The 21,240-nt window shown below is 54.3% G+C and overlaps 5 protein-coding genes across 5 annotated transcripts in view; 2 read left to right on the top strand and 3 right to left on the bottom strand.

Annotated features, from left to right (window-relative positions):
* Window positions 1-732: 732 nt before the first annotated feature.
* On the bottom strand, window positions 733-3,610 carry CCM_05107 (sexual development serine/threonine kinase PakA; the record flags this gene model as incomplete). The annotated part of the gene is made up of 5 exons (XM_006670253.1): window positions 733-840; window positions 885-1,219; window positions 1,269-2,270; window positions 2,327-2,561; window positions 2,624-3,610. 5 exons carry the CDS (start codon window positions 3,608-3,610, stop codon window positions 733-735), a joined length of 2,667 nt encoding a protein of 888 aa, XP_006670316.1.
* Window positions 3,611-8,290: 4,680 nt separating this feature from the next.
* CCM_05106 (RNA binding effector protein Scp160, putative) lies at window positions 8,291-12,235 on the top strand (the record flags this gene model as incomplete). The annotated part of the gene is made up of 3 exons (XM_006670252.1): window positions 8,291-8,923; window positions 8,975-11,228; window positions 11,277-12,235. The coding sequence occupies 3 exons, from the start codon at window positions 8,291-8,293 to the stop codon at window positions 12,233-12,235; spliced, it is 3,846 nt and encodes a 1,281-aa protein (XP_006670315.1).
* A 453-nt stretch (window positions 12,236-12,688) lies between these two features.
* CCM_05105 (3-ketosteroid reductase) lies at window positions 12,689-14,587 on the top strand (the record flags this gene model as incomplete). Its single annotated transcript, XM_006670251.1, has 4 exons — window positions 12,689-12,757; window positions 12,832-13,009; window positions 13,084-13,604; window positions 13,709-14,587. The coding sequence occupies 4 exons, from the start codon at window positions 12,689-12,691 to the stop codon at window positions 14,585-14,587; spliced, it is 1,647 nt and encodes a 548-aa protein (XP_006670314.1).
* Window positions 14,588-14,942: 355 nt separating this feature from the next.
* Window positions 14,943-16,443, bottom strand: CCM_05104 (cell surface receptor/MFS transporter; the record flags this gene model as incomplete). The annotated part of the gene is made up of 2 exons (XM_006670250.1): window positions 14,943-16,208; window positions 16,255-16,443. 2 exons carry the CDS (start codon window positions 16,441-16,443, stop codon window positions 14,943-14,945), a joined length of 1,455 nt encoding a protein of 484 aa, XP_006670313.1.
* A 4,406-nt stretch (window positions 16,444-20,849) lies between these two features.
* The window catches only part of CCM_05103 (uncharacterized protein), a gene marked incomplete at both ends in the record, with an annotated part of 882 nt that continues 491 nt past the window's right edge, over window positions 20,850-21,240 (bottom strand). Inside the window, one exon of the mRNA XM_006670249.1 lies at window positions 20,850-21,046. Coding sequence (XP_006670312.1) covers window positions 20,850-21,046 — 197 coding nt within the window. The remainder of the gene's footprint in view (window positions 21,047-21,240) is intronic.

Below are 21,240 nucleotides of genomic sequence, written 5' to 3'. Positions count from 1 at the left end.
GCGTTGAGAAAATTGAAGCGAGGTGTTGGGGTGAGGCGGCTGAACTTGGCAGGTTAGGATCAGAGCAGACTATGAATGACATTTCTCCGACAAATCCATGATACACCTCTCGTTGTAAATAACATTTCGTCAATCTTGGCAAGTGGAAGTGTGCACACAAGTGGGCCAGCGGCCAGAATAGAAGGCTCACGCTTGAGCCATTAAAACGGTGCTTCACGCAAGAAAGTACCTAGGTTTCCAAGATTTCTCAATACTTTTCTCAAGGGCTGGTATCTAGCTCAGCTCTCATCGTAGAGTGAATCTTAATCTCATGCTTTTTTTACACTCCAACCCCATCTCTCACCGTCAACTTTTCTGTGTGCAATGAGATTTCTCCCCTTCTGGTAGTAATCGATGCTCTAAACATAGAAAAGGGAATTTTGTTGTCGCTAAATGCCTCCCGCCATGAATAAAAAAGTCCGGATCCCACCAGTTCGTCCCTTTTCCATGGCCTCCCCGATATACAGTGAGCGGAGAAAGGGGGAGATATCATGTTGTATAAACAAAAAGAAATGGCCAACTGCGAGCGCCGAGGAAAATCAACGGCACTACAGGCTTTGTATCCAGGCACTTCGCTATGAATAGGGCCTATGATTCAGACCTTGCAAACGCTTCCATGCCCAACATTCCACGCATTCAGACACCAGCCGAGAAAATATATATGATCAACTTATCCAAGACATCAAGTTGGTTTTAGAGCTTGCGCGCCTTTTCTTGGGCTCGTTGTTCACGCGCAGATCGAACGAGAGGTGACAGCTGTCCAAGTTCCACGCATAGCTTCATGAAATCGTGCTGCAATGCCTGTCAGTAACGTGCATAGGGGCTGGCATGCCAGGGAAACTCACTCTAAGCAAGTCATGAGCGCTAGCTCGCTTCTCGGGATCGACCTTGAGAGCAAAGTATAGAAAGTCTCTGAAAACGTCTGATAGTTCACTCTCATTTTTTATTTGCGGAGTACCATTGGTTGCGATCAGCCACAAGGCGCGGAGAGGTGACTCGGTAAGGTACGGAGGCTCGCCCTCAATCATCTCAATGGCCATGATACCAAGTGACCAAATGTCCACTTTGCGGCCGTACTCTTTGCGAGTGACAACCTCGGGTGCCATCCAGTAAGGTGTACCAACCATGGTCGTGCGCTTATTTTGCGCTTCATTGATCGTGGCACAGAAACCAAAATCAGCTGTTCAGGTCAGCAACGGTACAAGGAACTGTCAGGAAAGGTGACTTACTCAGCTTAATATTGCCCTCGTTGGAGAGTAGAATGTTGTCCGACTTGATATCACGGTGAATGACTCCCTTGGAGTGCAGATGTTGTAGACCCTTGAGAGTTTCGCGACAGACCGAGGCAATTTGCCCTTCCGTCATGATGTTAAAGGTCACAACATCTGTCAAGCTTCCACCCTCCATAAACTCCATAATCACCCAGAGCTCACCGCCAGTGAGAAAGCTGTCGATGAAGTTTACAATGTTTGGATGCGAGCTCTCCTTCATCACAATGATTTCGTTGATGATCAGATCCTTCTTAGGTTGTTGCTCAAGATTCATTTGCTTGATGGCAACCAACCGATTGCTATTGCGCTCATGCCCGGTGTAGACACCGCCAGATGCGCCCTGACCAATCTTAGTTAGGCCTCTAAAGATCTCACGGGGATCTCCTTCGCTACATATACGCTTGAGCGCTGCAACAATGTCGATGCCGTTACTCTGTCGTGAGCGGTGGCGAGGTCGTGCCTGTGGGTTTGGAGTCATGCCAGGCTGATGACGGGCTCCATTGGCTTCGCGTGGGGAGTATCCTGCAGCGATAGGGGATGGCGCCTGGGCAGGTAGCCTCTTGCTAGGAGCGCGTCCGATCTGACCAGCCATGGCTCCTTGGGCCTGGGCGATGGCCTGCTCGTGTTGCTGTTGAATCATTTGCTGCTGTTGGAGAAGCGTGGGCTGTGTAGCAATTGGTGAACCGGTCTGCTGAGGCGAGAAGGGCGCAGGACCAGTGACTCGCGAGTTTGAGCGAGATCGATGCTCCTCGGGTAACATGGGTCCACTGTCGGACTCGTTGTTCATGATGCCGATACCCGAGTCCTTTGGCGCAGTGTATGCATTTGGTGGGGTAGCACGGTTACCCATACTGACGGGCGGCCGTGGTGCAGGTCGGCTAGGCACCATGTCTTTTGATAGTGGTAGGCCAAGGCCTTTGGCGGGAACAGGAGGTGCAGCTCGGGGGTTCTCAAAGCTTCCTGTGCCATGGTTAGCAGGAGTTGACAGGCGAGGTATAAAGAGAACAGCCACGTACCCATATAGTTGGTAGGATACATGGTTGGTGATGCGGAATTCGAAGGGTTAGGGCTGGCGTATTGCGATCGGTCCGCCGCATGGCCGAATTTTTCGAGAACCTGGTCCTCGGGGGCCTTTTCAGTGGTCTCTTTATAGAACTGAAGAATGTCGACCATGGTTTGGGGGTTCTCGCGGCGCTCTTTTTCGGGAATACCACTTTCGTTAATTAGCCGTTGCCATTCTTTGGGCAACCCCTTCGTAACAAGTTAGCAAGCGTAATCACCAGTGTGGTTGGTGGGCGGGGTCGATGGCATACCGTGAATTGGCCAGTAGAGCTGTCGTAGCCTACATGGGTGACGTGAATGGGGTTCTCTGGTGCGGAAATCATGGGCTTCTTCTGGGAGCCGACTAGACTGTTCACAAAACCAGACAGGCCCGACTTTTTGCGAACGGTAGGCGGCTTAGAAGGAATGCCGCCAGACTCGTCTGAATACCTGTTGGGGGTGGCGGCCGGCGCCGTGCCCGACTTATCGACGAGGGTGACACTTGAATCCATAGTGGTGACGCTGTTCGAGGGTCGAAGAGGGGGTTTGGGCTTCTTTGCACTAACGGCACGAAAAATGGGTGCAGCAGCAGCACGAGCAACGACAGTCGTTGTAGGAGACGATTGTTGCGGCTGGGCGGGGAGGGATGTGCGTAGACTGGTAAAGGTGGTAGTGGCTGAGGTGTTGGCAGTGTTGGCAGTGTTGGTGGTGGCGAGGGTCGAGCCGACAGCGGGTGAGAGAGCGGCGGTCGGCGGAGGATTGTACGATGCCGACTCGATGCTGCTCAGGATAGCGGCGCCGTCAAAAGGAGCGCCAATGAAGTCGTCGGCGACGGGATTTGGGGGTGCGGGTGCGGACACGGGTGCGGGCTGGCGAAACTGAAGTTCAGGTTGCAAGGACGGACTGTTGCGGTAGGGCAGGCGTGAGGAAGAAGAGGACGAGGGTGCGGCGGCGGCAAAGTAACCCTGCTGCAGCAGCGGCGATACATTCGAGGGCTGAGCCTGGGAGGGATGCCGGGGCGAGGGCGAGGTCGAAGCAGCAAAGGCACCGGCGATGGTGTTGCTCGGTCGCACGGGCGGGGGCGCGCTGGGTGTGCGACGGAGACTATTCGATGAGCTGCGTTTGCTGTGGATGGAGTGTGCGTCGTGGGCGCTGTCAAGGCCGGAAGAGGAGCGCGAGTAATGATGGGACGACTTTTTGACCAGACGGCGACGCTGCGAGGAACTGCTATTGCGGTGGGACGTGTTCTTGGTGTCCATGTTGGGGGGGAGGAAAAGAGAGGGCAGGATGGGAGGAAGAAGCAAGAGAGCGGCACCAGGTGGATAACAGGATGCTAGTAGGTTAGTAGGTAAGGTTAGGTAGGGGAAGAAAGGTCTCAGAGCAGGCCGGTATCTGTTTGCCGGGTGGGCTGTTGCTTTTCGCAGAGAATTATTAAGGCAACCGGGACTGGGGACAGTGGGATGTGAATCGGACGAGAGAGGGAGCGTGTGGGTGTGGATGGATGGATGAGCGTTTCTCACGAGGATTTTAGTTTGTTTATTAGATGAAGGTTGGGGTGGTTTCGGTGGATGTATTGGGCCAGGTTGGAGCTTTTCTACTGGCTCAAGTACAGGGCTTACAGAGGGGTACCTGCAAGTTTGGTGGGCAATTCAGGTAGTGGCCTCGGCGGCTTCCAGTGATTTCTTAGTGGGCTTGCAAGTTGCAGGACTCTCATGCAGCGCCAGTTGGCAAAGTGCCAGCGACATGGTTGGTCGCACAATTAGAGGTAGGTACCTCTCTCTACCTGGCAAGTACCTGTCCTACCAAATAAGCAGCCAAAAGGTACAGAGAGACACGCGCAAAAGACAACACCGAAAAGATGGCAACAATCCAACTTGACAATCTCTACCTAACTACTAACCTACCTCTATAAGCCACCACTACCGATGTTGGCTTCCATTAATACTGACGACTTCACTTCTTCGACTTCTAGAGCATGCGCACTCGAGTCACAACGCAGTGGAACCGCTCCCAATCGTTACAACCCGGTCCTCCCAATGCGCTATCGCGTTGGCCAAGTACAACGAGGCCACAACATACACGTAGATGTAGTACTGTGTCGCCCGACTGGAGAATCATTATCAAATACTACACCTCGGACATGGGGAAAGGCCTCGAACATGTCAAATTGTACCGCAAATACTGTAGCTTGGCTCCTTGACTGGCAAACTGGCTGCCTCCTGTTCTTGCACTGGGCTGGCCAAACACCCTTTGAATTTCACATATCCTAGGTATCAACACCCGCCGGGGTCCGGCAGCCCGTGCGTCAGGTACAGAATCGCTGCGTTTAGATTGACTTGTCTGAGGTTCTAGGCGTTCATCGGTGCGGGTAGTTGCAGGAGCCTCGGACGCTGAACATCTTTTCTCTACTACAACGTCCCACAGCAAGCAGAACATGATTCAGTACATTGCTTCCGCCCACAGCTTCCCCAGTCATCTTGTACCCGCCCTGTCTGATGATCCTCTGCGCCTTGAGTGTCCCAGCATTCTACAATCCACCAGTGAGTGAGAATGCTGCAGAGAGTGTGAGTGGGCTGGCCTTGCTCCCCACGACTTGCCACAAGTTTGCACCATCAAGAAACTGGAGTACAAACTGGAGCCAGCCAGTAACTGCAAAATAAACATTCACGTACCAAGACGAATTGACAAAGTAGTTACCAGTCATCTGCAGTAAACCGTAAGAAGTAGGATGCGCTAATAATTACTACGGAGTTGACTCCATAGGTACTTTGTGGTGTTGGTGGATCGAGGTGGCTTCTGGCTGTTATTCACGTCTTGTCTTCTTTGTCGCATCAGTCATTGGCTGGAGGCCCGGGTTATCACAGTCTTATCCATACAACAGAGGAAACATGCTCCCTCCTCTCATCTCCTCTTCTGCCGTTGTCTGGTCCACAAACCCCCAAACAGCATTGGCTCGCTTGGCTCGTAGTGTCTGTTGCCCGAGACGCGTCTCACAGTGAGCCAAGACCGGGGGATCGCAAGAAAAAAAAAGGCGAAACACGGACGGGACTTTGGCCCAGTCCTGCGACAGACCCATGGTAGATGAAGCAGATGAAGCCCCGCCAACATGCATCTTGCAGCCGGTGCCATCATTTACAGATGCATGTGTAATGTCACAATGGTACGAATACTGCCGTACAGAGTACTAGCCGTGTGTATGCATGTCTGTGCTGGTCGTATTCCCATGTACAATATATTAACGCATGCCGCCACATTTAGCCTTCCGACAAGCAGAGAAATTGCTCCTGGTGATGGGCATCCTCAATGTTACCCACGACTCTCGATTTATGCGCAACGTTGGTCGCTTGACTTGTGTGTGGGTTTCCATGCTGAATCGAGGCGTTTGGCTTTAGGTAGGAACCACTCTTATTAGTCCGCTATGTACATACTATTACAAAGTACGTTGATAAAGAGTCTTTGCCTAACGTAGATAGGCCTTGTTTGTTTTTCTATCTCGGCTTAATGGCCATCTCTCCCCGTCTTGGCTTTCGACTAGTTAGTTATTTCTTCCAGGTCACACTGAACATGTCGTGATAGGTACGGATACTCAAATTTGTTACGACTTAAGAGATGGCGTGGAGATGAAGGTAGACACGACACCTCAACCTCAACCTCCCTCTATGGCTACAGAATTGTCACTGGTGCCTTTTTGGCAAAGCAGCACTTCATCAGGCACCTCATGCTCCCATTTGTCGGCATAGCTCGGTCATTTCCGCCTTGCATGGCAATTTGCAGTCTGGCCATAGCACACCTAATAATAATACGTGGTCCAGAGGATAACATGTCGGACAGCCGTATGGCAATGGCCGTGGGCCTTGGCCTAGGGAACATCAAGCCCACCCGTGCCATCTTGACACGTACATTGGCAACCTTTTTCATTGCAAGGTTACACAAGCGCCGTATAGAGAGAGGCAGCCAAACGATGGGCTTGGTACTGACGGTCTTTGGGCCCTTGGAGTGTCTTTGGAGGACACCAAATAGCACAAGAGTCAACTTTTACAACGGATCGCAGCTAGACTGTCGAATATCTACGTAGCAAGAAGGGGATTTGGGGTCCAGTTCGTCCATGAATGCCGAGCTATTTCCATCCATCTAGGGTAGCGTCATATGAACCACGCATCTTTCAAAGACGTCTACTCTGGACTTTGTGAGACAAGTGTTGTTGATGGGATATAGGGCGAAGTGAGCGGGACACAGATAGTAAGAATAGTTGCGAAGCTTGGGTTTTTGCTGGCAGCTGAGTATGAAGATCAGTACTAAGATAGTTGATACGATGTCGAGACCGGGACTTGTTTTTCTCGAGGCCGCTCTTGGAGAATTGGATAGACACGTGGCCGTAGTTGCGATTCAAATTGACACTGATTATAACTAGAGGTTTAGCTAGCTACTTCGACTGTTCATTATTTAGAGGCAGGCCGCGGCCGAACCTCGTTTATCTACAAGTTAGGTTGCGACATTTGAGCCTTATTTAGCCAGCGACGGCGAAAGCACCGAAAGCACCAGTGTATCCCGCCTACCTACATACGCGAGTGAGGCCTGTTTTTGGACAGGGTACTAGACAGGTCTCTTTTTTAACAGCTAATTTTCCCCTGTCACAACGCTGTCAGGCGTCTAACACGGCTTCTAAAAAAACATAAAAGATCTTTAACACATAGCAGCAGCCTGACAGCGTTGTGACAGGGGAAAAAAACATGTTGAGTGGAAAACGTGTCCAGTGCCCTGTCAGAAAACAGGCCTCACGCGCGTAGGTATGTACCTAGGTACATACCTACCTCCTACCTGGTAGTGCTACACAGGCTATGAACGAACACTGAAAAGTGCGTACGCCACAGGTGGCAGTGCAGCCCAGGGTACCAGGTACCTGGTACCAGTAAGTCTCTCGCTAGTACCTGTTTTCCAGCACCCTGAATCCGCTGAAAGGTATGCCCCTCTCATGCGCAAGCGCAAAACAGACGGGCGATGAGGTTGCACAGGCGCCGCCGAAACTATAATTTTTCCCTCCAGAAACGAGTCGGGAAACTCTGTAATAAATATAGGAAAGCCCGTACGCTCCTTGAATATAGAAAAGTGACAGGAGAAAATCAACATTATAAATATAGAGCGTGGTAGGATACCATCACTGCCTACCTTACCTACCTCTAGTACCAGGTAGTACCTGGTACCGTAGGTACGCACTGTAATACCCTGCTGGTGAATCTGTCCCCCACTGGCAGCGCACCGCCACCCGCTCAAGCCGCTCGCCACCAAAGCCAAAATAAAAACCAAGGGAGAAGAAAAGTGCTCCATCAGCCGTCGGCTCGCTGCCCGCCCAGGCTAACTTACTAACTAGGTAGGTACCTCACTACCTCGGAGTACCTACTAAGGTACTAACCTAGCAATCCAGCAATCCAAACCCCTGCCCTCCACCAGACTCTGGACGACTCGACTGCGCAACGTGGAGAAAGCTGGAGAAACTTCCACATCACCCTCTAGTTACCACCGTCTGCTCTTCTGCCAACCCCCCCTTTGCCATCACCTGGAATCATCGTCAATTCCTTTGGCATCCGCCTCGTCTCTTGGTCTATTCCTCTGGTCACCGGTTATCGCTATCTATTAGCGTCTGCACAATGTTCTAGGCGCCACCGGACTACACACACAATTCTACTCGAACCGCATCTGATACTTTCGTCCCCTCGAGATTCTGCCCCCGTCCTCATTGGTCGGTCGTCTCTACCTACATTAGACCGGCACTGATATATGTATGTAAATCGTATCCCGACCCGCACCGTGCATCCTTGCATGCTTGCCGCGAGTACCTGCAAACCTCAATGCATCACTCGAAGCTGACCCCTGCCTCAGACAGTGCCTCGCCTCTCTTTGGCCCGCCCCGATTCTGACGTCTAATAATTCGACTCCTCGCCATGGCTTCCGTCGAGCCCGCAAACTCGGGCGAGCTCTCTGCCGCCCAGAAGCTCCTGCAGAAGCATGCTCAGCACATTCCACACGCCGTCACCATTGAGGACGTCCCCGATGCCGACCTCCCCAAGCCAGTCAATGATGCTTCGGGGTCCTGGGCCGCCCCCATTACCTCTACCGCTGCCGGCAAGCAGAAGGAGAAACAGTCTTCGCTCGACACCCAATCACACGAGCTCTTCCCCGAGCTCGGCGCCCCCAAGGGCAAGGCTGCCAACGTCGCCCCTATCTGGAGCGCCAAGAATGGTGCCCCTAAGCAGAATGGCACCAACGGTACTCCTCCGAGCCCCCCTCCTCCCGTTTCTGCTACTGGTCCTACCTCTGCCGGTCAGGTTCCGCCTCCTGTCATGTCTATCCCCGGCCGCAAGGTCGAATCTGTGACTCTCGAGCCTCAGTTCATCATGGAGCGTAGCAAACTCAAGAGACCCATCCCGGAAATCCTGCGAGACCTGAACCGCAAGTCTCGCGCCAACATTACCATGTCTAGTATTAGCAACGGCCGTATCAAGTTCGATGCTACTGGTCCTCAAGATGTTGCTCAGCAGGCACTCAAGGACCTAGTCACTCACATTGGCCGACGCGTGAGTATCATGATGGCAATGTAACCTGACGGCTGCTAACATGTCTTCTAGACTGTCATTGAAGTTCCGATTCCCTACTCCGCTCGCGCACACATTATTGGCAAGGGCGGTTCCGTGATCAAGGCCTTGCAAGAGAAGACTGGTGCCAGGATCCAGCTCCCCAAGGCCGACGATACCCAGCAGCTCGACGATAGCGAGGATGCTACCATCAATGTTTCCGTTGAGGGTAATGCGCTCTCTGCTGCGTCCGCTCGTAACGAGATCCTCAAGATTGCCCACGAGCGCTCGGCCGCTGCCCAGACCAAGGTCCGTGGTATCCCCGCCGCTTTCTATCCTTTCCTCGCCGGCCCAAGCAACTCGCTTGCTCAAGCTCTCGAGGAGGCGCACGGTGTCCAGATTCGCATCCCTCCCCACCAACACCTCAGCTCCGGACCTGCGCCCGTCCCGGCCGCCCCCGGCCAGCGCCCCGTTTTCCACCCCGCTGGCGCCGACGACGAGCACATCCAACTCGCTGGTGATCGTATCGCCGTTCAAAATGTTCGCGCCGAGATTGAGAGACAGGTTGCCGAGCTTCACAAGCAGCTCGAGCTTGAACAGCTGTCGATCCAGCGCGGCCGCCACCAGTTCATTATCGGCAACCGTGGTATCCCTATGGAGGATTTCTTTGCTGATACTGGTTGTGCCATTCTCCTTCCTTCGGATGATGAAGATGACCTGATCACCATTGTCGGCCCCCCCGACCAGGTCCAAGTTGGCGTTGAAAAGGCCATGGATCTTGCCATGGGAATGCAAATGTCCAATATCGACCTGTCCAGATTTCACCGCACTGCCCCCAGCGGTGCGGCTGTTCATGCCGCCAATATCACCCGCTACCTTCGCGAGCGCCGCGAGATCGACCGTATTGAGAAGCTTTACAGCACCCATATCAACACACCATTCTCTCAGGACGGCGCTCTGCCTTGGGAGCTTTACTCGCGAGATGGAAAGAACGCCATCCGTGCGCAGTCTGAGATTACCGGCATCATCAACGGCCACCCGCCCGCTAGAATGCAAAATGTCAATGTCGACCCTTTCTTCCACCAACACCTGCGAGTGGATGTTTCTCCCCGTCTAAAGAAGGAGCACGGCGTGCAGCTGGTTATTCCTGAAACCAGCGACCCTAGCGGCGCTGTGCTACTCGTTTTCGAAGGCCCCAGTGGTGCTGAAAGCGACTATCAGCCGCCTCGTGTGAAGCCCTCCGAAGCTGAACTGGCTGATTTCCAAAAGGGCCTTGCTGATGCCCAGAAGTACATTCTTGACTTGATTGGCCAGCAGGAGAGCCTCACCAGTGTTGCCCTTGATGTTCCCGCCAAGTTCCATGAGAAACTTCGCCGCTTTATTAAGAAGGAGCAGGAGAACCGTGCTGCTAACCAGATCCCCATCCGTGTCACAAAGGCTGGCACTACCGTTACTCTCCGCGGCCCCAGCTCAGCTGTCAATAGCCTTGCCGCCAAGGCAACTGCATTTGTCGAGCAGGAGAAGCAGGACGATAAGGAGCGCGGCTTCACCTTGTCGTTTGAGTTTCCTCAGAAGTACGCCAACCATCTTATTGGCAAGGGTGGCAGTAACATCAAGGAGCTTCGTGACCGCTTCGATGTGGAAATTCAGGTGCAAGATGGCAAAGTTGAGCTGAAAGGCCCTAAGGCCAAGGCTGAGACTGCCAGGACCTACATCCAGAACCTAGGCCGGACTCTGGCTGACGAGACTTCTTACACTCTCAAGATCGACCCCAAGTACCACCGTGAACTCATCGGTACACAGGGCACTCAAATCAACCGCCTTCAGAATCGCTACAAGGTCCTTATCTTCTTCCCTCGCTCTGCGAAGAACGCTTCCGATGACCAGTCCAACGCCGATGCTACAAGCGACGCTGGCAAGGCTCGTCGCCAGCAGGCCCCTGACGAAGTCATCATCCGTGGCCCCAAGAAGGGAGCTGACGAGGCCCGCGATGAAATATTTTCTCTTCACAAATACCTCGAGGAGCACTCCGCAATTGCTACTGTCCCCATTCAACAGAAGCAGGTTGGGTCCCTCATTGGACAAGGCGGTGCAGCTCTTGATGAGCTTCGCCAGCTGACTGGTGCTCGTATCGACGTTCCTGCCGACCGTGATACTGATACGGTGGAGATCTCGATCAAGGGTACCGCCTCGCAGGTCGCCAAGGCCAAGAAGGCGCTCGAGGAGAAGCGCGCTATTTTCGACGACACTGTTGTCAAGACAGTCGATGTCGAGAAGAAACACCATCGTGCTCTGATCGGAACTAGTGGTATGTTGACTTTATTACTTTAATGTGAGCGCTACTGACATGCTACAGGTTCTGCCCTGCGCGATATTGTTGTTGGTGCTGGTGGATCCGATGACCGTCGTTCTCTGGCTAGAACAATCCAATTCCCGAAGCAGGAGGCTGATGGCAACACTATCAAGGTCGAAGGTCGCACTGATATTGTGGACAAGATCATTAAGCGCATCGAGGAAATCGTGGCTGAGCGTGACAGCCAGCTGACTGATTTTATTGACGTGCCTGTCGACCAGCACCGAACTCTTATCGGTCGTGGTGGTGAGGCTAAGCGTCAGCTGGAGACTAAGCTGAGTGTCACTATTGACGTCCCCCGCCAGGGCGATGGCAAGACTGGAGTCAAAATCTCTGGCCTTGCTGAGAACGTGTCCAAGGCGAAGGAGCACATCGCTACTCTCCTTAAGTCGCAAGAAGGCGAGACTCTCCAGATTCCTCGCAACGTTCACCACACCATCTCCAATGGCGGCCAGTTCTTCCGTCAGCTCCGCAACAACCACCAGGTCACAGTCGACCATGCTGGTGAGAAGCTGCCTAGCAAGTCTGAGGCCGTAGCCCGCGAGACTAGCGGCGCTCTGCCTTTGATTACCGACGATGCCGACTCTACTGTCGATGCCCATTCTTGGCGTGTCGTCAAGACGGCCAGCGGCGAGTCTGGCGATATTCCCTGGGTTCTTCGTGGCAGCCCCGAGGGCGTTGCCAAGGCCAAGGAGCTGATTGATAAGGCACTAGCCCAGGCCAAGAAGCAGGATGCTACGGGTTACCTGGTGCTTCCTGACCCCAAGACCTACCGATTTGTCATCGGCCAGGGCGGTTCCAAGGTGAACTCAATCCGCCAACAGAGCAACTGCAAGATCCAGGTGCCCCGTGACCAGGCCAAAGACGAGGCCATTGAGATTATCGGCACGGAGGAGGGTGTTGAACAGGCCAAGGAGCTGATCCTCGCTGCCATCAAGGAGGGCCAGCGAAGCAGAGACTAGGCCGTGTACGAACGACAGCGAAATGTATGAGCTAGCAACTGGCGCAGGCTCCAGTCATTTATATTAAAAGTGATTCAAAGTGACGCCAATCAGGAAGGACACAAACATGATTCCGATAGCTACAACCTATAGAATGTAAAAGATGAATTCATTTATAATACAGCAATTTGTAGTTGATTCACTCGTACAATACATATTTCTTACCAAGTCTTGCCATTCATTCTCTGCTTGTGACTTGTGTGAGGTGGCATGACCCCACCTCAATCGGGTTAACCCTTTTTCACTAACTATTACCTAGCAGGCGACCGTACTTTCCCAACTCACTGAGCTTCCTTTCCTGTCCAACATTCATTTTTCATTTCGAGGGTCCAGCTCACCGGGTAATACTGGCTCATCGACGGATATATCAAGTCGACTGGCCTTCGTAATACGAATCTAGAACAGACGGCGGCAATGGTCTCTGCCGCCCCCATTGCACGGGCGGCACCGTGGGAAAAGGTCCCCGACTTTGACCAACTCTTTGTGCTGATCACAGGAGCAAACAGGTAAATATCACGTTGGGAGATGATTGGAAACCTGATCGGAGCACGCCATAGGCCGAGAATGAAGGAGAAGCGAGAGCAAACTCGAGGACACGCCAATGGAAGCAAGACTCGACGAGGGGCTCCCCCGTCTTGACTCTCGCTGTCGTTTTTGTCCCCCTTAATGCTTGCAAGCTCCCTCTCTCGCTCTTTCTCTGCCGTGTTCTTTCAGCGACTCCGATGCATCTACCAAGTCATTGCGCCGCCTTCTGCAGATGAAATAAGCTAACATATTGTGCTTCCAATGACGCAGTGGTATCGGCCTAGGCATCGCCCAGCGTCTCATTGACGAGTTCCTTGCCACGCGATCCCTCACGTCGCACCTCGTCCTCCTCCCTACGACGCGCAGTGCCAGCAAATCGCGCGAGACAGTTCGCGTGCTGCGCGCATACGCGACCGCCGCTGCGCAGAACCCCGCCCCCGTGCTGCGAAGCCGCGCCGGCGGCCCGGCCGCATATCGCTGGCAGGACACCGTGGCGCGCATCCACATCCTCTCGCCCACGCTGGACCTCTGCGACCTGCGCGGCCTGTACGCGTTCGCCGACACGCTCTGCCGCGGCACGGTCAGCAACCCAGAGGGTCTCGAGGGCGAGTACCTCGTTGACGTGCGCATCCCGCGGCTCGACAGCGTCGTGTACAATGCGGCGTATGGCGGGTGGGAGGGCGTCAACTGGGGCGGCGCTATCAAATCGTTCTTTGTCAAGGGCCTCCTCGAGACAGCCACCTACCCTGATTTCAAAAAGGCGCTGCCGACGTGCATCCTCAACGAGCAATCAAGCTACAGCTATGTACGTGCCATCCATCATCATTTGGGGGCCCCTCTAGGGCGCTAAGCCGGATGGCGGCTCTGTACTGCATGCTAGGGGTGTAACTAACAAGAATCTGATTGCAGCCTGAGAAGCCTTTGCTTGGCGAAGTCTTTACCGCCTGCACGTTTGGGCACTACTGCCTAACGCACAAGCTGCGGCCGTTGCTGAGCCGCCGGCCGGACTCGGTTCTCGCGCCTGGCCGCGTCATCTGGTCCAGCAGTATCGAGGCGCACCGCAACACCTTTGCCCTCGACGACGTCCAGTGCTTCACCCGCCCCGCGGCGTACGAATCGGCCAAGCGCCTCACCGACATTCTCTCCCTCACCAGCACGCTACCACACGTGCAGCCGCACGCGCGTGCGGTCCTTGGCAGCAGCGCCAGCGCCTCAACCACCACCTGTCCCCGCCGGGCTAGGTCAGCACCCTCGGACTCGGAGACGACGGACGTTGACGACAACGCCTCTACCACCACCGCAACCCTCGTCGGCCCAAAAATGTACCTCTCGCACCCCGGCATCGTCGCCAGCACGCTGTTCCCCCTACCCGCCTTCTTGTTCTGGCTGTACGAGTTCGCCCTCGTCCTCTGCCGCTGGTGGGGCTCGCCCTGGCACACGGAGACAGGCTACCGCGGCGCCTACGCCCCCGTCTGGCTCACCATGCAGGAGCAGCCCACCCTTGATGAGCTCGCTGCCGAGCGCATCAAATGGGGCAGCGCCTACGACCGCGCGGGCCTCTCGTTTGTCAAGCCCACCGAGGTAGAGGGCTGGGGCTGGACTGGCGCTGTTGACGCGGACATGGCGGAAGATGACATGACGGGCTCGATGAACAAGCGCTGCGGACGCCGCCATGGCGCTGCGGACGCGACGGCCGAGGACGTGGCCGAGTTTGAGGCTCTGGGGGCTGAGTGCTGGCGTGAAATGGAGCGCATGCGGCATCAGTGGGAGGAGATTTTGGAGTTGTAGGCTGCAAGGTACAATAACGGCGTTGCTTTTACTGTAGAGATGGCAACGAAAATATTAGAGGGGAAAAGGCTGCTTTTGTACAATATTCTTCAACTAACTATTACGAGCTGTAATGCAAACGATGTGTTGCGAATCACGACTATATTTTGTCACTTTTTTTCTCAATTGAATTGGTCAAGGTGGTATATACAACTTCTTTGTAGAAATAAAAGAGTACACACAAGACGAGATCATGCCTGGCACAAAAATCATGTCTCGGGCATCATTCGAGGTATATAGACATGTACAAAACAGCAGTGGATATTCAAGCAAAAAAGGAGGAACAAAAAAATGACTAGATTGCTAAGAAATCACTTTAGGCGTTGCTGTGGATAGATTCTAGGCCGGCCGTGTCGCCCTTGAAGCGGCGCAGAATGATCTTATCCTTGCGGCCGAAGAGTCCGAGCATGAGCGGGACGGGGACGACGACCATGCTGACAACAGCCTGGAAGATGAGATAGCGCTTCATGTTGCGCGGGGGGTTGGCGGCGTCACCGTCGACGAGGTGGTTGCCGATGATAAGGAAGACGGCGCCAAAGATCTGACCGCCAGCCCAGGCCACGGTGGAGGTGACCTCGGGGCCGAGGGGGTGGCTGACCTCGGTGAGGAACTCGAGGGCGACGGGGACGAGAGAGAAGCTCGAGGCACCGAGAACGGCCATGATGACGTATGGGCCGGCAACACCAGCAGCGGCGTGGGTCTCGGGCATCCAGAGGAGGACGAGATAGGACAGGCCGAGGACTGGGATGAGGATCTTGATGGAGAGGATGAGGCTGTGGGTGCGGGCGATGATCGGGGAGGTGATGGCAGCGCAGATGATACCGACGGCGATGGAGACGGCGCCGCCGATGCCGGCCTCGTCGTCGGTGAAGCCGTAGGGGACGAGGATTTGATTGAGGAGCGAGTTAAAAGAGTTGAAGAAGCCGACAAAGACGAAGAAGGGGAGGAGCATGAGCCAGAGCTCGAGGGATGAGAGGATGGCGCGGGCCGAAGAACGGAGCTTAATCTTGGGCGTCTCACCGGTAGGGCCGGGAGGCGAGGGAGGGCGCGCGGGGATGGCGAGAGCGGGCACGCAGGCGGCCGATGCGATGATGGCGACGTAGAGCACCATGTTGGAGACATCACCGACGGAGGACACCCAGAGCGGGTTGATGAGCTGACCGAGGGCGGAGCCGAACGGGTTAGCGAGGGAGGTGACGGCCGTGGCGGCGAGGCGGCCGCGGGTGGTGAACCACAGATCCGAGTAGGCGGAGGGGGCGCCGAGGACAAAGGGCTGGGCGAGGCCAATAACAATGGTGCCGGCCATGGCGTAGCTGTACTGGCCGCCGGCGCGGTCCTTGGAGCCGGCGTAGCGGATCCAGTTTCCAATGAGCATTAGCAGTGCGGAGCTGATGATGGCGATGCGCGGGGAGCGGTGCAGGGCGATGATGGCGGGGACGGTGGCGACGACGAAGGCGAAGAAGAAGGCGATGCTGATCCAGTTGATGTCATTGTTGGAGACGCCGTAGTAGGTGGCCGACTTGTCCGCTACGGGAGCGTATGAGAGCCACTGTGCTTGGTCAGTATGCGTTTCGAATGGGAACTAAAAGAACCAAGGAAAAACCAAGTTAGGGCGCTTTATCACTTACACACCAGGAAACAACGATGTTCATGAGCACCAACTGGACGAGGCCGAACCAGCGGCGCTTGTAGGTGCGGTATTGGGTGGCGGGTGTCGCCGTGGACGAGTCTGTCAGGCGCCTGTCGGCGGTCTGCTCGCGTAAGCTGTAGACGGGCGAGACGGGCTTGCCATCGGGTCTTTGGGCATCTTGGTCCATGATGTGTGGTGTTTGACACGTGCCGTGTCTGTGAGAGCCTGGTTGGCGGCGGAGCGGTGTCCGGGGGGAGACTCAAGCCGTCGAGAGGACAAGCGGTCGGCGGATCGAATGAGACGGCGTGAGAGAATCTACCCAATGTCTCACGCGCCAAAAAAAAGAGACGAGGGCAGTTTGCGGCGAGACCTTGAACTCGGTGGTACTTTTTGCTCCTTAGCGGGCGATTGATCCCAGATTCTATAGCGGAGAGTGGTGAGACCTTGGTGGTAACTGAAGGGGGAAAATATCCGGGGTCAAGACTGATATAATTGCTTGTGGGATTCGCAGAAGTATTTGACAGCCGAATAAAAAACAAGTTTGACCAGCCCAAGGGAAAGGCAAAAAAAAAAGTTTCCGTTTGGCAAGCGGCGGGAACCTAGAATCGAGCGTGGCCAACGTCCTTTCTGGAGGGCGAAGTGGGAAATGGAGCCGACTACTGCAAGCCTTGCAGCAACAGAAGGTAGCCGGGGGGTTGTCCGTCGCGAGGGCCCTTTTGGCGCGGAATTATTTTTAGTGAGCCTTTAGCAGCCTCGGTAGGCTTCAATTTTCCAAGAGGCCGGGGTAATCGGTAAGATATGCTCGGGTGATGATGCTGCTGGTCGATGTTGGAAGGGGGGGGGGGAGGGAGCAAACGGTGGTCGGTATGTAATAGCAGACGAGAGAGGTCCCTGGTCGATCCGCGCTTCGGTGACGGAAACAAGACGGGCTGGGCGGAGGATGGTACCCAACTTCAGCGCAGGGCTTTGGTGATGATAGGTAAATACTATGCTCCGGGGGCCAAGGCAAGAGAGAGAAAAATCGAGGGGTGCGATGAACTGAGAGGAGGGGAGGCGTTTGTGTTTTGTAGCAAACACGAGACCGCCGGTGATGTACCAATGTAGACGGCGCGCGTGAGAAAGAGGAAGGAAAGGGACCGGACGGTTTGATCAGATGGGCCAGCTACTTTTTAGTGGTTTTGTGGAGGAGCGATTAATTTTAGAGTCTGATTTCCCATGCATTATTTTCTTCCTCTTTATCTTACCGTGCCCGCGCAGAACGGCGCTGCGAGAAGAGAAGGCCCCAGGTCAGGTCGTCCGTCTGGTGGTGAGAAGTGTCCATCTCCACTGGGGCATCCACTGTAGATGCGCCCCGTATTTAACGGGGAGCCGGGGGTGGTGGTGCCTTTTTTTAGTGCAAGGGCCAGGCAAGTTGGTGGCGTCAGACAAGATGTCGAGCAGAAATTGTGCGACTTGACACGGGTTTGCCACTTGATAGTAGAGTACACATGTGCTGACTACTTTGGGAAGCAAAAACTGGCCAGTTCAAAACTTCTTCTGGCCCGGAACTATTTCGTCCTGCCAATCCGCGCAACTTGTATCAATAGCGCAGCAAAGGTGCATCAATATTCCCCTCCTTGCCGGGGCCACCCCGCCAGAGGACCTCGCGCTTTCCAGGGAGCACCCGCCTTGCCTGTAATTTGTCTACTTGGGCACTAAAAATGAAAACCTTGCTTCTTGCACCTATATTATTTGTGGTGCAGGCGAATTATAGGGCGGAGGTGTAGTTAGGACCCCGGTGGCCCAAAAGCCACCACGCTTGACAGCCGTACGAAGCTATGGAAAGCCATAATGACATTGTGACCCTGATTCGTTGTTCAAGCAGTTCCGCTCTTGACACGACACACCTTTGTTGATTGCAACCTGCCTATGTATCCGCCCCCCTGTAGTCTCTAGCTGGCGTCGTATGGCCTTGCCTATTTGGCTCGCCTTGCCCCCCGCCACCCGTGCTCGATTCCATCGAACCCTCGGTCCCTCACGAGTCACCAGCGACCAGCAACTTGTTGGTCGCGACTATGCGGTGGGTGGTCACAGTGCCAGCGTTTTGACTAGTTAGCTCGACTCGATCTTCTTTTTCCTACAAGGTTTCTCGTGTGCGAGTGGCGGACCTCGGAGAATTACCACACCAGCCACAAACCAGCGCCAAATCAAGATGGCTCCCGAAGGACGTGCGGACACCTTCCATCACTCTTCCCTTCAATCCACCGAATACAGCATTCCGCGACAGGTTCCGCCATCTCTATGCGCCCGTCACACAGCAGATTAATAAGCTGCTTTTTTTTTTTTGACGCACCGCACGCTCGGCTGCGCGTCTCACTCGCAGCTACACACTACCACGTGCAGTGCGGCCCGCACAGACATTCGCAAAACCATGGACTTGGTTGAGCCGAGATGGCAACTCGTCACTTCTCCGTCCCATATGTACAAACGTGATTTCCGCGCCACCGTCCCATCATCATCAACAGCTCCTTTGGCTCAATTTCCCTTCCAAGGCGCCACCCGCCCGCAACAGGAAAGACAACCGCGGGCAGTCCACTGTAAAACGCCTCCTCATCAAGTTGACATCTTTGCTGATATTAGCCATCATTCGTCCCTGTCGCCATCAACACGATAATAGTTGCCATGGGAGTTGTCATTTCTTCAATAGCGCTATTACTGATATTGCATGAGCTGCAGAAACCTGCCAGGCCTCCAACCCTGCCATCAATGCCTGTCACCTTCAAACGCGTGGGGCCTTCAGGGATCATCAGAACGTCTCGAGTCGAGACTCGCGAGCTGTCAACACCCCCCTGCACTTTGGCTCCAGCACCATCGCAAGTACCATGCGAATAACAGACGATGTTTATTTTCCTCATTTTGCTTCTCCGTCTTCCTCCAGGTCGCTAATCGACTGCGCCCTGGACGGGACATTTACTTTCCCAGATCAAGTTGCATACGAACTGCTTGGTTTTCACCATCATCGTCACTCTATTAGCCCCTCTTGACTCGCACTCTTTTCAAGATTTTGACTCGTCTAAAGTTGCTTGACTCGCATATGATTTTCTTCTATTCTTCTATTCTGACAGGCATCAGCCATATGCCAATCAACATGCTGCAGCCGCTGAAACGAGCCCACACGCGGTGTTGCCTCCGCCCCTCTGCCCGCTTTTTTACCTTCTTTGCCCACCTCGGGCTATTTGCGAACAAGTATTTGAGCCTCATGCCACCATCAGCGGCGTTTCGAGTCCATGAGCTTGGCTTGACACGCCCGTCAAGCGCAGTTCCGGGCCCTTTTTGAGACACGCCGCCTTCTTGGATGCCCAACTTTGAACACTGTTCCTGACTTTGCACCTGTGTAGCCGCCGCGATACACCCGAGCCGGACTGCCGGGTGCTCCGAGACAATGAACTGAGAAAGAGAACCAAGTCAGCAAAACTAGTTACCCCATCCACCTCGGTATTGGTTCTATTATCACATTCTATCCCGTCGATCTCACATATTGCATCTCCTAGTACCTAACCATGTTCAAGCCTTCTCCAGAATGCTCTCAGACCGGGATACGAACTACAACTCCCTACGCTATAAACCCAGGTACGCAATCACCCCTTGCCGCTAGTGAAAACAGACGACCGAGTATAGCTACTCCCACATGTGGCGTCAAGATAGCCGGCGTCTCTAGCCGTAGTCACCCAACTTCAGTCGCATATCAGTGTTGTGAGAGTGTTGAGATGATGCGAGTGAGTGGCTTCGTACATCTTTCCGTCAGGGCAAGTATTCCGGTCGGTGGCTTTGAGAATCCATAGTTACGAACGTGGTATGTAAATAGTCCTTTCATCAGTTGCGGTGGCTTGCGCCAATTTGGCAAAGCGATAGCCCTGGCTGGTTAGGCTTCAACGGCGACGTAGAAGAAGCATTAACCATGTGGTTTCTTGCCTGCTAGAGAATCTGATTTGCGGCCTGTCAATGACACGGGCTCGGTTTGCGCGCAAATTCCTCAACACCATCCCCTGACATGAACATTTGTCCCCTCGAATCTAGCTGTGATGTCACTCCTCACCGGGATCGCAAGCTCGGTACCCCAGTCACCCTCGCACCAACAAAGGCTTGAAATCAGTAACACATAATCAGAGAAAATTCTATTGTAGGCGCTGAAGCGTATGATACAAAAAGTCCCCAACCGTACGTGGAGGACCGCGGCCCGGGCAGGCGTCCCGAGAGGCTCTACCGACTTTGTTACAACAGCAATAAACGTGCGGCCAACCACACTCAGACGAGGCAGGCCAAAACATGCTCTATCGCCTCATCACATCTTCCTCATGCTTGTATTCCCCCTTCTTCAACATCTCTCTCCCCACCCCATTCTTGTCGCTCCGCTTTTATACATCATCAGAGTTGGGAGAAGAGTCAACCATACATGGTAACCTTTTTTTTTCGATTCGGCCGGGACGTAATACCGTGTCAATTGCTACTTTTGGTCGTGTGGGCATCGGATTTATTTCAGCTTCGACCACAGCTTGGGGGCGGCGCAGGCGGTAGCGCAGTGAGCGAGGTGGAAGACTAAGACGACAGACATTGTTAGCGCATGACTTTCTTCGTAGCGGCGGGTTGGCGCGCGACAAGCCGCCGTCGCGAATCAACTCGAGAGGGGGCCAACGTACACTCCTCGACGCAGTCCTCCTTGGCCTCGCCGTCGCTCTCCTGCTGCTGGACGCGCTCGACGCAGTCGTCAAAGTGGTGCTTAGGACCGGAGCACTGCTTGGACTGCTTGCACTCTATAGATCATGTCAGTACATGGATAGGCTGGAAAAGGATTCATCGCAAATGCTGCTGGGAGTAGTCGCCGGCCAGATCCGCAGTCGCAATGGTTAGAGCGCGCTTGTCCAATGCGATGTGTCGATGCAGCAGAGACGGGAAGAATAGACGCACCCTCTTCGATGGTCTCCTTGGGGTCAACAATCTCCTCCTC

This window comes from Cordyceps militaris, assembly GCF_000225605.1.
Source record: "Cordyceps militaris CM01 unplaced genomic scaffold CCM_S00004, whole genome shotgun sequence".
NCBI classification, from domain to species: domain Eukaryota; kingdom Fungi; phylum Ascomycota; class Sordariomycetes; order Hypocreales; family Cordycipitaceae; genus Cordyceps; species Cordyceps militaris.
The sequence above is the reverse complement of the archived record's forward strand: the minus strand, read 5'-3'. Positions and strand labels throughout refer to the sequence as shown.